Source organism: Lingula anatina, chromosome 7 (assembly GCF_051362555.1).
Source record: "Lingula anatina isolate TDL-2025a chromosome 7, LinAna3.0, whole genome shotgun sequence".
NCBI classification, from domain to species: Eukaryota; Metazoa; Brachiopoda; class Lingulata; order Lingulida; family Lingulidae; genus Lingula; species Lingula anatina.
In genome coordinates, this window is record NC_141773.1 from 7952989 (window position 1) to 7968240 (window position 15252).

At 36.7% G+C, this 15252-nt stretch overlaps 1 protein-coding gene across 3 annotated transcripts; it reads left to right on the forward strand.

Annotated features, from left to right (window-relative positions):
• Nucleotides 1-97: 97 nt before the first annotated feature.
• LOC106159246 (uncharacterized) lies at nt 98-14585 on the forward strand. 3 transcript variants are annotated; one of them, XM_087016475.1, is made up of 5 exons: nt 98-170; nt 4660-5544; nt 5832-5908; nt 6172-6251; nt 10683-14585. In XM_087016475.1, exons 2-5 carry the CDS (start codon nt 4689-4691, stop codon nt 13537-13539), a joined length of 3870 nt encoding a protein of 1289 aa, XP_086872601.1. In that variant the 5' UTR covers nt 98-170; nt 4660-4688; the 3' UTR covers nt 13540-14585. The 3 variants fall into 3 exon arrangements, with proteins under 3 accessions (XP_086872601.1, XP_086872600.1, XP_086872599.1); XM_087016474.1 differs by lacking the exon at nt 98-170 and adding an exon at nt 291-464 and having other exon boundaries at nt 4660-5535; XM_087016473.1 differs by lacking the exon at nt 98-170 and adding an exon at nt 293-464.
• The last annotated feature ends 667 nt before the right edge of the window (nt 14586-15252 follow it).

A 15252-nucleotide genomic window follows, 5' to 3' on the forward strand; every position in this document is an offset into this window, starting at 1 on the left:
TGTAATATAAATAAGTATAATCTTCTAATATCTTCTTTGATTAATAATAAAGAATCATTTAATTTGGAAATGTCATAAATGGCTCATCTATGTCAAAAAGTTACTTTTGGCGTAACACGCGCGTAAGAGCCTATCTCCAATGCAGCAATGTGGTGCGCTCACGTTGTAAGGTGAGTTCAGTTCATATACAACTTTTTACTCGATTAACTAATTTGTTCGTCGGAATTTCTCACGAAATACATAAGATACTACATTTAGTAACTTCTGATAGAATGACACTAAAATTTGTGAAGGAAAAAGGAACGAAATCGGCTGAGGAAATGAGGTTCTCTTACTGTCTTTGTCTGTGAGTCTATGACGTTGCTAATGCTGTCTCATTAGCATATAAACATTAACAATGGTTCTTAGTGGGGCTTCTTTGTGTGCCGTGCGGGTCGAAAGCACGAGACTTCTTTGTCATGCGGGTACACTCTTAACGTTCTCATCTTTACAATAAGACATAGATTTGCTTTTTAGATAAGATAATTGTTAGGAAAATTTAACCAACACTAAATATAGAAGTATTTTTTAAAGACGAAAAAAAAAAATGTTTTTTAGCACTTCATCCGGTATTAATGATGACTCAGAAAGCATCAACTTCTTATATGCAAGAAAGCCCTTTATCTCTTCATTCCCTGCTTGGATCTTTAGGAATTTCACATGGGATTGAGTGTTAGATTAGTCTGGTTTGGCAGATGCTGTTCTTTGATTGGTCAGTTGGGTGATGTTGTTATTGTAAATAGCAGCATTGACCTTGTTGTGTTAGCAAGTGCTGTAAAGGTCATCACCTGCGTGCATGTGATCAGAACATGCTCGAGCTGCAATAACAGTATTTTATTAGTCAAGTGGTGGCTTGGATTTAAAAGACGCCACTGAATAAACTCACCCTGTGATGATATTGTTACTGTTTATGAATTGATTAACTGAGTGCACATGCCCTGAAGTATGCTATCCATGTTCTTATTCATCTCTGTGTTGTAGAGGCCAGAACATGGATATGCTTGTTCATTCACCAAAGGAGTAGTAGAGATAAAAGAAGAAGGCTGAAAAAACTTGGTGATAAACAGAGTTTGCAGTGACATTGTTACTGTTTGCATTAATTAAGTAAATGCACTGGGCACACTTTCTGCTGGTATGTTCACTGCATTAGTTATTATAATCCAAATGGCATTAATTTGAGCCATGTAGTTCTTACACACATTGTTGTAAAGTTATGCTGAATGAGCACAGTTACAGTTGCAAGATGTACAGTACTTGATATTGTCTTCTAAGTTCTACTGTACATAATAGTTTGTCAATTAATGTGGCTGTTCTTTAAGTTCCCTATATACAGTGTCATATATTTTCCCATTCAGGCATCTTTTTCTGTTCGTAAAACTTATATGTCTTTTCATAGTTTACAGAAAACAGAACAATGAGCTGAATGATAATTTTTTATTGAACTGAAAGTCTTAAAATTGATGATGAATGCTTGGGGTTGCTGGAGGTGCTGCATGAAAATACCCATAAATCCCAGCCAGTGCCTGGCGTTGGCCATATTGACTCAAGTCTTTGTTTGAGAACAGCTACTTGAAAGTGTACTAGTACTGTACTGTAGTAACCCTAATGTATTTTAATCAAAACAAAGGAACCTCAATTTGTCGTTTTCCAGCCAAGTTAGGACAGCTTAACTTACAGCCGTTTTTTTCTAATCAAGCTTGAGCCATGTTTCTTGTTGACTTGAAGCAGCTTTACTTAGTATAAGATTGTGTTTCCAGTTAAGTTATGACAGCTTTACTTAGTATAGTGCCATGTTTCCAGTTAGGTTGGGACAGCCTTACTTAGTATCAGATGGTTTCCAGTAAAGTTGTGGCAGCTTTATTCAGTATAATGTCTCAGTTAAGTTGTGACAATTTTACTTAGTATAATAAAAAGTTTTGACTAAATATTGGACAATTTAACTTTGTTAAAGGTTGTGTTTCAAGAAGAGATAGGATAGCTTTTCTTTACATATGTCATTTACAGTTATGTTGGTACAGTTTAACTTAGTGCACAGTTGTGTTTCCAGTTAAGCTGGGACAATTTTTACTAAGTATAAGTTCTGTTTCCAGTAAAGTTGGGACAGTCTTACTTAGTTAAGATCAAATTTGCAATTGCAGTACATATTATATCTTGACAGACTGATTACAATGTCAAGTAACAGGAAGCCAGATGAATGACATTTGACAAAGATTTATATATATCACCTTAGAAGTTTAAGTATACAGATGGGTGGGCCTTAGTATAAACAAGAGCAGGGGTTGGTCTATTTGACATTTCTTGTGGTTAATAATATGTATTTGGCAACCATCTATAATACCCCATTCACACTGCCATCTGAATAATCCGGATTTTTCAAATTTCAGTTCTCTGAAAAAAATTTGATTCTCTGGCTTGTTCACATATGCGAAGCGAAACCAAATCCGTCATAGAAAAGTTCCAGGTTTAACTTTCTATTTTGAACACTCGTGTATGTCCACACAGGAAAACTCAAAATACTAAATAAAAATATGGTGCCATTTATGTCTCAAATCGTAGAAATTATTATGATTCCAAAGGAATCATATTGGAAGCAATTTCATAGTGTATGGATTTTTAGCACATAATATATTATATAAAAGCCTTGGAGATGTATGCATTCTTATAAAGAAACTATTTTAGCAGGTTGACATTAATTTATTACAAATGAAAAATGACAGTGTTATTTAATGTGCCATAAAAAAGTCATTTTCTGCTTTAACAAAGTCACGACTAAGACCCTTATATATAGTGAATAAAGTTATAAAAATGGAAAATACCACATACTTATAGGATGTCATTATGAATTTATTTACTTCCTTTTACAGAGAAGTTTGCAAGGATAAAATGGAGTGAGAGTGTGAAAAAATGAAATTGAAACTTGTAAAATATCATTGACTTTTTTCTTCCTGCACCCATTTTAAGAAGTCATATATATATATACATTGGCCTACCACTGATTTTACATGTTTGTTCAGAAGAGTTTATCCAGTATTCTACAGTGTGTGTTGGTTATGAGGGGAGTGGTCATGTGGTTAACACTAATGGTGGTGCACCTAATGGTGGCCATTCAATCAGTGCATTAGGCAGATATTAATTATCCTAAAATGGCACATTCCTTGGAGCTAGATATTGAGTGTGAAGAAGAAGTGGTGTGTTACAGTATAGTAATATCACATAACCAGTTGCAAAGTACATTTTTTTAATATAATGATATTAATGAGGTGTGTTTTTCTGCTGCTATAGGCTTTTGCATGAGCATTAATTTTTCAAATGGAATTTGCCATCATTGTAAATACCACCTCCCCTTCAAATATTTCATGTCAGTCTGTGAGACAGTGGTATCAAATTTGTTTACAATAATGAGGAACAAAGGCTTTATGCTCTTTATAGCCAAATGTGACACAGCACAGCACATAATGAAATAAACATGAGAAAAGACTCAGTGCAGATGTCTTTTTCTTCATGTAAATAAGCCTCTGATCTTAAAAACAGTTTTTAGCATACTAGTAATGGGAAATCTTGTTTACTTCTAGATTTACGTCTTGGTTTGTTTCCTTTTCTTTTCCCTCTGTAAGTCTAGATTTTATTAAATTTATTATAGTTTGTCATTTACTTTTTTCATAGTTAGCACCTTTGACTAATGTTTTAATGACTAAAAAATGTGCCAATCAACTGCGTATTTTAAAAAGATAGACTGTTTCTTAAGGACTTTTTTCAAAACTTTGTAGTTAAGATAATCCTCTGTTTGTTTTTCTGACACAGGTGAATATGTAAACACATCAGTTTAGAGTGGAGTGGATCAGTATGGAAGCCAGACACTGGGTTATGTGGACACAGTAGATAAGCCCCATCTGTCTCAGCCATGTGTTTTTTGTTGATTTTAGAATTTGGATTCACCAACACCTGAATTTTATTAGGTTTTAAAATATTTGGATTAAGTATGGTCTCAACCTCATCTCTTGAGAAGTACTAGTAATCTTGTAGCAAGTTTTTTTTTTAGATTAGGTTGTACATGTAGTCTGAAATACACCTGTCTTATATACATTTTTTTTATTCTGAATAGTAATGAACTGCCACAACATTATTGGTTAATTTAATTGTTTAGTTCCTTACCAGCTGATAAGTTAATTGTAACCAGTATCAGGTGAAAGTTTTACATTGTTAACATGAGCCAAGAATGTACCATTCTGAAGGTGTTTTTGCTCACTCTATGTGTGATACCTGTGGTATGGCTCTGCATGTAAAACTGATGATGTCTTTTTCAATTACTAAGCATTGTGGATTTTCACCTAATCATTAGTAGAAAAATGAATCATCCAAACGTCATTTTTATGTTCTTTATTGAGTATTTTTTTATCTAGCTTTAATACGCCTTTTGGCTTAAAGACAGTCCATTGGAAAGGTCATGTTATTCCTTACTCAGCAACTCGAGTACAAGCAGTTTAATTTACTTTTAAGCCATGCAGCTTTTTTTTTTTTATCATTATGGTAAAGTAATACAAATTGATACTTGATGAATGATATAAAAACATAGTTGTAAAATTCACTTTTGTAAAAAATTTTCTTTCTTTTATCTTACAGATCTCAAATGTAAACACTTACAAAGGACCATGTCATTTCGGTCCATGCTAGTTTCCCAGCCTCCTGTATCAGAAGAGTTTGGACATCCAAAGAGCCCAGTGTATGTCTGCAGGGATTGCGACTTCTCAGCAGCTAACCCGTCTGACGTGCTGAGTCACATATCAGGAGTCCAAGCACACCAGGCTAACTCTTCCAATGACTGCATTTATTTTGGCCATGGCATAGCAATAAATAAGGAATGCCCAGTTAAAAGTGAATCTCCAGTCACTGAAGAGCCTGATTACGAATGTAGCAATGCCACCAATGAACTGAAAGAAGCTGAAGGTGCTGTCACCAGTGTGTCATGTCAAGTAACAGCCGTGTCATGTCAGACAGACTTGTCACTTGGCCTGGCTGATTTCAGCTTCCTGACAGAGGCAGAGTCTTCTATGGTGCTTGCTCAGTTACAGTGCTTACAAACCTCCTGGAAGTCCTTACAGAGCACATGGGTGAAACACATGGGCATGGTGAACACAAACAACCAGGAAGAGAAAAATAACAGCAATATGTCCCCCAGCTCAGGTTCAGAAGATCAGCCAGAATTTAGGTCAAGGTCAGAAGGTCACAGTGATGCCAATGTCAAGGTTAAAGTAGAAGATGGAGAAAAAAGAGGGGTGCTGGACAATATAATCATGCAGAAATTATCCAGGGGGACTGACAGCAGCAGTGACTCCCCTGCGTCCCCTGCGTTGAGTGACCAGCCCAAGAGTTCCAGGAGTCGTAAAGGAATTCCTTGTAAGATCCGTAGAGTTGCAGAAGATGAAGATGTAGAGCAAGGTGGAGGTGAAGCTAGAGAGATGGAGGAAGTGCCATCTGGACATGAGGGTGCTGGCGAAGGTGAAGATGGTGAGAAATCTCAGACTTGTATCACAGTGCACTACAGTGATACAGTTCATATCATTGGAGACAGCTTTGATTAAATTGTGCCTTGAATAAAATTGAATATGAGGTGCTTAGATTTTAGCATGATACTTTAAATTTAGAAACAGTGCTGTAGTGTGTAAAATATTTCTTATTTAATGGAAAAGTTTTAAAGAAAAATATTGTATTAGTAGCATGTTGATGTTTGTAGATATATCAATGATTTTGTAGTTTAACAAATAATTTATTTGAATAAATTTGTTGTTTTCCAGATGTCACACAGTCACACCATGGTGCCAATAGCAAGACTGATACTGCCATTGATAATGAAGAAAACAAAACTGAAGTGGTAGGAATAAAAATTTGTTTATCCTAGAAAAACAGTCAGTCTAAGAAAGGAGAATAACATTAAGTCTTTTGCAAGTGAAATTTTGCAATCAATTTATTTTTTGTTTGTGATACCCATGATGGTCAGGTGTTAAAAATTATGACATAATTATAATTACAATAAGCTTCTTATGATAAGTTCTGCAGGTGGTACCTAGTGTTTATGTTCACAAGAACACACACTGGATTTTCTCTGGAGTTAAATTGTCAATGATTATTTTTCAGCCTAACACACAAGATCCTTCCAAGTCTAATTACTTTGCTGCAGCGGCCATGCCACAGTTTCCAGGGCTTCCAGCTCAGGGGTAGGTGTACAGGTCCTACTTGTAGAGGCATTAAATGTACCTCAGACCTTTGTATAGTAAAAATAATTTAACAAGCCATTTCAGTAGTTTCATCTTCATCACCAAGGTATATCATATTCCAAACCAGTGACAAAGAATTAAAACTTAAGCTGAATGTCTAATTTTTCTGTCACAAGTGGTAATCATCAGTCTTTTTCCCTTAAATGAATAGGAATAAGACTAGGAACTTACAACTCGAAACTGGTTTATGGGCCATAATTCTGTGAATGGTATTGGATATGCTGTATATATATTGTTGATAAGGGGAAAATGTATTTCTGCTATATAAAAGTCTAATACCTAGTGTTTACCTATAATGTACAGGGTTCCTGACATTTAATTTACCCGTGAAGTTTTTCTACATCGTCCTGTTGTCAGTCACCAACTCTTGCTATTTGTGCATGCTCTATCAGTATGTGCTTGTTATCAATATAGCCAGTGTGTTTTCCAGGGTTGAAATCTGAAATTTTAAGAATGTAAATAATCAGGTTTTGAAATGACTTGTAATTAGAGGTTAGATGTCTTCGGTTTTGTGGGTCACCCATGTCTAATTTGCAAGTGATGTCATACAAAATTTAATATATATTATTGCTTTCATCATTTTTGTCACAATGCTACATTTGTGTCATTCCCAGTCACTCCAAACTGTCACATCTCTTTAAAATGCCTTATTAACTGTGACACTTGCTTGTCATCACTGTCACAGGGGCTGTAACATGCATGTGTTACAGTACGTGTCCTCGTATGACATTGATGTCACACATGTCACGATAGCTGTCCCGCTTTTGTGTCATTTCTGTGGCATGTGAACACTAAAATTTCCTTCTGGTGTGTTTTTAGTGAAGATAAGTTGTTTCATCCTAGTATGACCAATCCCAGCAGGACTTCAGAATATGCTCAGATCACTACAGGACACTAAAAGCAAAGAAATAACTTTGTATATAAAGACTGAGGTTTAGATTTAGTCTATGCCAAACACTTCTGGTCCTTCAAACTACCTGGGAATTTTTTTTTTCTTATTAAAGAAATATACTTTACGTCTAAAAATTAGTCTGAAATTAATGACAAAATTTCAGACTGCTTAGTCCCAAGATAAAAATGTAATAGTCTGTGGATGAGAGAGGGATTACATGTTCTTTTTCTGGGTCATACTAAGTAAGGTCAAGCTATATCTTCATGGGGAACACACCTTTAAAAATATGTACATCTACAGAAAAAAATAGCTTCTGTGTTGGTGTTACTGATTTTATGCTTAACTGTGGAAACATACTTAATATACTCCAGTCAGACATGTTGCTGTGCCTCTCTCACAAGTAATTATTTTGGCCTTAGTTGTATGATAGTGTGAGAACAAAATTGTTGTGTAAATATGTACAAAATGCTGTATGATATATCATCACTGGTACATAAATAGATATTTGTATCAATCACAAATCTACAGAGTAAAACTGCCATTTGTTTTTATGGAAAAACTGTAACATGACATGGAAAATTAATAGGTGGATGGAGTTGCATGTAGTGTAAGACCTTGTGTGCATATTTGGTGGAAGTTGATATATGATTATAGTTTTATATTTTTCCTTGATTGTTGACAAAAATTAAATTTTGAGATCTGCAAAAGAAAACTGGTCAGAATAAGGACCATGAAGAAAATACAATATTTTTAACGATGATTAAGAAAACTTTGTTTCATTAATTTACCAATGCAGATTTTTTTCATTTATATTTGAAAGTTGCACTTCACTAGTATTTAATGTTTTTTTTTCTGTATTGGTTTGTGTATGTTATTTTTGAAATGCAAAAAGAAAAAATTAACACCAACTATTAGCAAAATATTCAAAACCATGTGATAAAGTTGTGAGCATTGTAGAACTGAGCATTTTCCCCACCAAATTGCCACATGAATCAGGTCTTAAAGCAACTCTCTTCTCCTCTTAATTATAGTCATGGTGGCCGCCTTCCCAATACAGATGTAGAGGTCAGCACTGCATGGCCTGTGGCTCCGTGGCTCTCTGGTTTAACACATGGGCGACAGCAGAGTTTTGGGTGGAACATGCCAAATTTTCCTGCAGGTGTTCCTCAATTTGCCATGGGCTTCCCAACCAGTCCACCACTTGCGTCAAAAAGAGAAGAATCCCCTTCTTTGTGGAATGCACCTCATGTTAGAAGAGACCTGCCCACAGCATCAGATTCTTCTAGTATGCGAGTAAAGATTGGAGACCAACAAGGTTCTTCTGGCAGTGGACAAAGCCCTGGTCAGCCTGGACAAGCCCAGGTGCAAAAGGGGAACCAGGACCCTAAAGCTGTGCCAACAAAAAAGGAGCCTCTAAAATGCAGATTCTGCAATTTCACGTGTAACAACAGGTATTCTCTGAAACGCCACGAGCGCAGACATGGAAACGAAGACGACAAGTTTACCTGTCAGTACTGTAGGAAATCGTTCAACGAGAGAACACGGCTCACTGAGCACATTAACTTTAAGCACGAGAACAAGCAAAAAGTTTGCGAGGTGTGTGGCAAGTCATTCAGTAGCATGTCTGGATACAGGGCTCATCAAAAGATCAAGCATACTGATAAAGGTACCAAAAAGTGTGAACTCTGTCAGCTATCATTTCTCGATAATTGGCATTATGAGGGGCACATGAACAAGCATTATAAACTGAAACCCTACCAGTGCGAAGAGTGCCACAAAACTTTTTCGCACAGAATAAGTTACCAGAGACACAGAAGATCATGTGCAAGTGAGAGGAAGTCCCACACATGTACCATCTGCCATAAGGAGTTTGCACACAAATTTAACCTTGATGAACATTACGCTGGAAAGCATGACCGTAGGCAGATATGTTGTAAAGATTGTGGGAGAATCTTCTCCTGGAAGACGTCGTACCTGAGACATGTTAGGACCATGCATCCCAGTTCAGTGCCATGATGATGTAAAGTCTAAGATCTAATAACTATTGAACTTAGATGGTTCATAATTTTTGAATGATTTTTAATTTTTTTATCTTTTTTTAATTATGAAAAAGACAAGAATACCATCTAAATCATGAAAAAGAAAAAAATACCAACACCTACAGCACTCTAGACTTCAAAATTCTGAAATAACTGCAAGAAGTAAAATGATATGGAAGTACAATCCAGGGTTTTGGTCCAAAACAAAAGATGAAATGCAACATCACTTAAATCACTTACACTTAAACATACTAGTTAGTAACATACTCGTAGAATAGGATGTGGCTGATCAGAGGCCTTTTTAGGAAGGTCATAAAAGTTTCTGTTACTTACAAGGGAAGGGGTATTTTGGCATATACAAGATTACAAGAAGGGTTTATTTCCACTTCACCCAATTGTTAAATGTTCCGCCATATGTGAAGTAATAATTTGAATAAATTGTTTATGGTTGTACAGGTAAATATAATTTGCAAATTGTCTGCTATACATGGGAGAAATTTTGCTTGTTATGTTAACGTTATGCTGAACAGAAAAAAAATGTTGTAGTCAAAACCATTGATGTTTTTTTTTTATTTTTTTTAAATTTATTTATTTATTTTTTTTTTTTGCAAGAAGGAAAAGTTGAGGGTTGTTAGTCAACCTGAAAACTTTAGTAGTGCGGTGGTGTTGTTTTACAAACTTCTAAGTGTTTTTTGCAATAATGGTTTGGCTGTAATTGAATTTCACAATTTTTTTTCTAATTTGGATAGAGAAATAGGTTTTCTTGTGAGTATTTTCTGTTCTCTTTCTCTTCATTTTGTAGTTTGAGTACATTGTAACAACTTACTGGTGCATATTTATATTGTGTATAGTTCTTATGTCATTAACTAGACGAGGTTTTTGTGGATTTAGGAGTTGCCCTTTACTGGTTTATAATTTTGTGAAAGCTTTACTTTTTGTGCATTTATTTGAAATAAACCATTATAAAGTGCAGTTACTCTTATTTGTTATTTGACATATCTAATGTGATCCAACCATGATTGCAGAGAGTTACCATCTGACTATAGTGTGTTCAAAAACCTTATCAGTTTATTGGCCCTTCTCAACCTTTGGTTCAAAACAGAAATATTAGCCAGTAACTGAACAGAGTAACAAGATTTTACAGGCATTTGGTGTGGGGGCAAACTTGGCAGACTTAAATCTTAAAACTGGTATATAGTGAAAGTGTAATTCAGTAAATGAGACTGTAGAGCTTGATGGCTTTTTTTTTTCATCAACCATATGCACACATCTCATAGCTAGAGGCTTCTTGTAAATGTTTCAAAAACATTTCCATTTCTAACCAGTCCTTTCGATATTAGTGTCCTCAGATTTCATTTATGTGGTCAGTAGTTGCTTGTTGATAAGATTTTAAAATGTCTAGAAGTAGTTTTATTCTAATTAAATATTGTTTTATTTTAGGTACATCCATCCATTTTTCAACTTTGGTATGCCTCTTCCACCATTTGGTGCTGTCATCTTCCAACAACAGCAACAATTACAGCAGCAGCAGCAACAACAGCAGCAACAACAACATTACCAACAACTTCAGCAGCAGTTACTGTTACAGCAGAGAAAGGATAGTCCAACTCCTGACCAGCTGCGCTTTAACTGGCCGGATGACATGGAGACTTATGACCGCATAATAATACGGGACCCCTCCAGTGAGAAACTAACATATCGATGCACCCTGTGCCCTGATTATACTTCTTCTATCAAACACCGGGCCTTCGACCACGCAGACGCTAAACACTTTAATCTCAAGCGCCACGCATGTGATTCGTGCGATTTCCGCACCACATGTTTTGAATCTCTTCGCTACCATATGGCCAGGCGATCTAATGGTACGTGTCCAGGGATTGGTCATCCTTCCCACAAAGAATCTTCAGCTGACCAGAAGAGCGATGATTTGTCGGAAGCCAAGAACCACAAACTGAAGTTTGCCCAACCCCCAGATTTGCAGAAGTATGAGGCGGCCATGCAGACTTTCAATGCACTTGATGCTGTTGGTAAGAGAAAGACTATGCATAAGTGTCTCTACTGTGGCTTTACTTCACAAGCTCGTAACAGAATCTTTGACCACATGGATGCCAAGCATTTCAACCAAAAGCGACATGCATGTGATAAGTGTGATTTCAGAAGCTCCAGTTTTGATTCTCTACGTGTGCATATGTTGTCACGTGATGAAAGTGGTAACTGCCCTAAATCAGGGACAGTGTCCTTAGATAATGTCAGTGATAGCAATGTTACAGTAGTCCAATCTCCACCACAGACGGCCTTGAATTTGAGCCTGGATTCCCCCAGTGTGGCACCTAATGGCAAGGGAGGATTCAAATACACTTACACCCCACCTGATAATGTTGAGAAGTATGATGCAGTAATACAGAGGGCCCAATGCTCCAGTTCGGCAGAAAGGCTCAAGGGGCGCCTGCGCTGTAAGCTTTGCGGCTTTCGCACAGGGACCAAACGCAGAATGTACGACCATGTTGATGGCAAGCACTTCGGCATGAAAAGACACCGATGTGACATGTGCAGCTTTAGAAGCTCGTGCCTTGAAAGTCTGCGAAATCATGTTCTGGCACGTGTTGATAAGAAGTGTCCTGGTGCTGAAGCTTTGAAGGATGCCAAATCTGAAAATTCCGCTGATGATAATCCCCCAAAGGAGAATACCAATCTTGTGTCCAAACCTCCTGGTATTAAAGTTTCCTTCACTCCTCCAGAGAATCTGCAAATGTACGAGTGCATGATAAGACGAGTGGGTGACAGCACCAATGATCGCAGTAAAATGCAGTGTGCATTATGCTCCTTCAGTACCTTAGCACGTCATCGCATGTTTGATCATCTTGATGCCAAGCACTTTAGTTTAAAGCGCCATGCCTGTGACCAGTGCGATTTCAGGTCCTCCTCCTTAGAAAGCTTAAGAAATCATGTGCAGGCACGTATGGATGGACATTGCCCTGGCTCTGGACCCATCCATGATATGTCAATGTCTGTCCTCAATTCTAGCCCCCAACCAAGCAGCCAAGATTCTTTTAAACAAGCAAACTGTGCCAAATCTGAGTCAAACAACTCCTCTAGCAATACCCGAATCACACGTTCTGGAAAACCACCCCTTTTGAACTTTAACCCACCAGAGAACCAAGAAGAATACGAGAATGTGATGGAGAAGGTGGAAGCCATAGATCCCTTGAATAAGTACAAAAGTAAGCTCCAGTGTAAGGTGTGTGACTTTGCCACAGGGATCAAACATCGCATGTATGACCACTTAGACAGCAAGCATTTCAATAGAAAGAGACACATCTGTGACAGGTGTGAGTTCCGCACTTCAACCATCGAGAGTTTACGTAACCACATCTTGGGGCGCGTGGATGGTGTTTGTCCAGGTGTAGGAGGATCAGACGCCCCTGCTCAACCCCCTACCCTGATACCTCAGACAACTCCTGCTGTTGAACCCTCAAAGTCTGGCAGAATAAGTTTTGTTCCACCTCCTGATATTGAGAGATACGAAATGATTATCAATCGTGTGGAAAGCACGGATCCAAACACGAAGCGAAAGACCCTGGTATGTAGCCTGTGTAGCTTCTCCACCATTATCAAACATCGCATGCTGGATCACATCGATGGGAAGCACTTCAATCGCAAGCGACACCTGTGCGTGCTATGTGACTTTCGCACTAACCGCCTAGAATCTCTGCGCAATCACATGGCTTCCCACTATCTGGAAGCCGACTTTGGAGACGAAGGAAACACAGAGTCGGCTTCCAAGGCACCAACAACCAGAGCCAAAAAGGGAGCTGAGTTTTCTCCATTTGAAACAAATGTGTCCAATGGTCCAGCTGTCTTTCCTTTGGTGACCACAGAGTCCCAGAGTGCAAGCAACCCCAGTATTTTCCCAGCTCCTGAGCCAATACAAGACTGGGATCTGAGTCACAGTGGGTACAGCAGTTCAGGACAGTCACCAGATGGGGCTTCACTTGATTCCAATCAGGACGATACCAATCCTGAGGCACCCAGCTATGTTCAGTCACCAGGTGGATCTGCTGAATTCATCCAAGATAGCACCAATTCTGATGCTGCTGTTGATCTCAGTGCTGTTGAGCAGGTTCCAGTTTCTGATGAGGCAGAAAATTCTCCCACCAACACAGATTCCACAGCCAAAGATTCCATCAGTGTTGATAGTCACAGAATTATTAATCAAAATATTGGCTCAATGAAACGGAAAATGTTTCAACCTCGCATGAATGCAGGAAATAAGAAACTTGATCTCAAGGATGTCTGACTTTTTTCAGAGTAAAAGACATTCAGTATTGTTAAAAAATAATACTACTTATTTTGTTTCTAATGATCATTGTCAGTATATTAAGAAGGCTTGCAAAACCTTTCCATTATGTTATTTTCATGTTGGGTTATTTGACTTGGGTTCATTGCAGCTTTGGCATGTTAATAACTATGGTAACTGTAACTATTTGACAATTAAAACTTTTTTCCTGATGAATCTGGTAAAAATCCATCTTTTTAAAATTCTTAGTCATGTATTAATCTTATATAAGAGCAGTTCTTGTTATCATTTCAAGGTATATCATTTATAAAAAAAATATTTGTCTCAGTAAAGTTTTTACACAATTTATGACAAACAAACTTGCATTGAATTCTTAAGTATCCAAAGAAGTGCATTTCCATGTTATGGTAGAAATGCATTTTGTCTCTAGCCAACCTAAAAGTAAGACCTTTTTATAACATTTTTATTACGTATTTTCTTTGTTGAATGATGTTATATATAGAGCTTTTTTAAAGCAAAATATACTTATTTTATATAATCAATTGGTAGTATGTAAATGCTACTATAATAGCTTTGTAGCCAAAACAATTTTTGATAGGCACATACATTTTTATAGAGATTTCTCAAAATTGTACATTTATATAGACCTAGCCTATGTAATACTATTTGTATCTCACTTACACAGGATATTTAATCTTATTTACTCATTTTTGATCAAATAATTACCTTGCATATAATCTAAAAGGAATTTTTTTTTCATCTGTGTGTTATCATTATTATTACTGCAAGGTAGAGATTTTTGATTGCTGTAAAAAAGGCATGTAGTACTGCATGGAATGCTTTGCCAATTTATATGCTTCACAAAAAAGAAAATGTTACGTCCAGCAATTTTTTTAAATGAAACAAAAACCCATTATCTATGTGCTTAGACAATTTTTATACATTTCCAAATATAAAATAGTATTAAATATATCATAATTATAGTTAGAAGCATTGTGTCAGAAACTGCTGAGATTCATTTATCTGCAATAAACTTTTGCATTTAAGATTGAATGCCTTTTTTTCTGTGTATGTCATGATATACCAAGTTTGCTGTAGAGAATTATGCTACATTTCAGTCAGAATGGGGTAGTTACCTTTGAGTGAGAAAAAGTAATTGAAGTTCACATTGAGAGCAAAGTCCTGTAATGTCACTTTTCACGGAGATGGTTGGAGAAAACCTGGGCATATGAACAGCTTGTAATAGTTACTTTAACTTTGAATTCTGCCATTTTCCCATTAACTGAAACCATTTTACCTTTTATACAATCCTAGTTTGGTTGCACAAGGTATACCTTTGAATTACTGCATACAGAAAAAAATCAACCAAAATTTTTAATTTTATGAAAGTAAAATAAAAACAAGGCAGCAAAGCTGTCAAATGTACAGACAAAAAACAGGAAATAATTATGCACAAAATAGGCTACTGTCAATTCTGATGCAAAAGTACATTATGTTAAACTGCAAATTCAACATCAAATTTTAATTATGCTCAACAGGTAATACCAATGTAAGTAAAATGTGTAACAAGCATAAGGCTTCAGGCCCATGGGAGTTCAAGTTCACACTTTGAAAATGTATAACTTCCAGAAAAAGAAGCCAATTAGACTACTTTTCCAACTCAGGCTGCATTTTAGTCCTGTATTTCTTTTTTGAAAGTTTGGCAATTATAAG

Coding starts and splice junctions, on each gene's coding strand:
- LOC106159246 (XM_087016473.1), top strand. CDS start 398: ATGGTTCTTAGTGGGGCTTCTTTGTGTGCCGTGCGGGTCGAAAGCACG. Junction 5,545..5,831: donor TGCTGGCGAAGGTGAAGATG/GTGAGAAATCTC, acceptor GTTGTTTTCCAG/ATGTCACACAGTCACACCAT. Junction 6,252..10,682: donor CCAGGGCTTCCAGCTCAGGG/GTAGGTGTACAG, acceptor GTTTTATTTTAG/GTACATCCATCCATTTTTCA.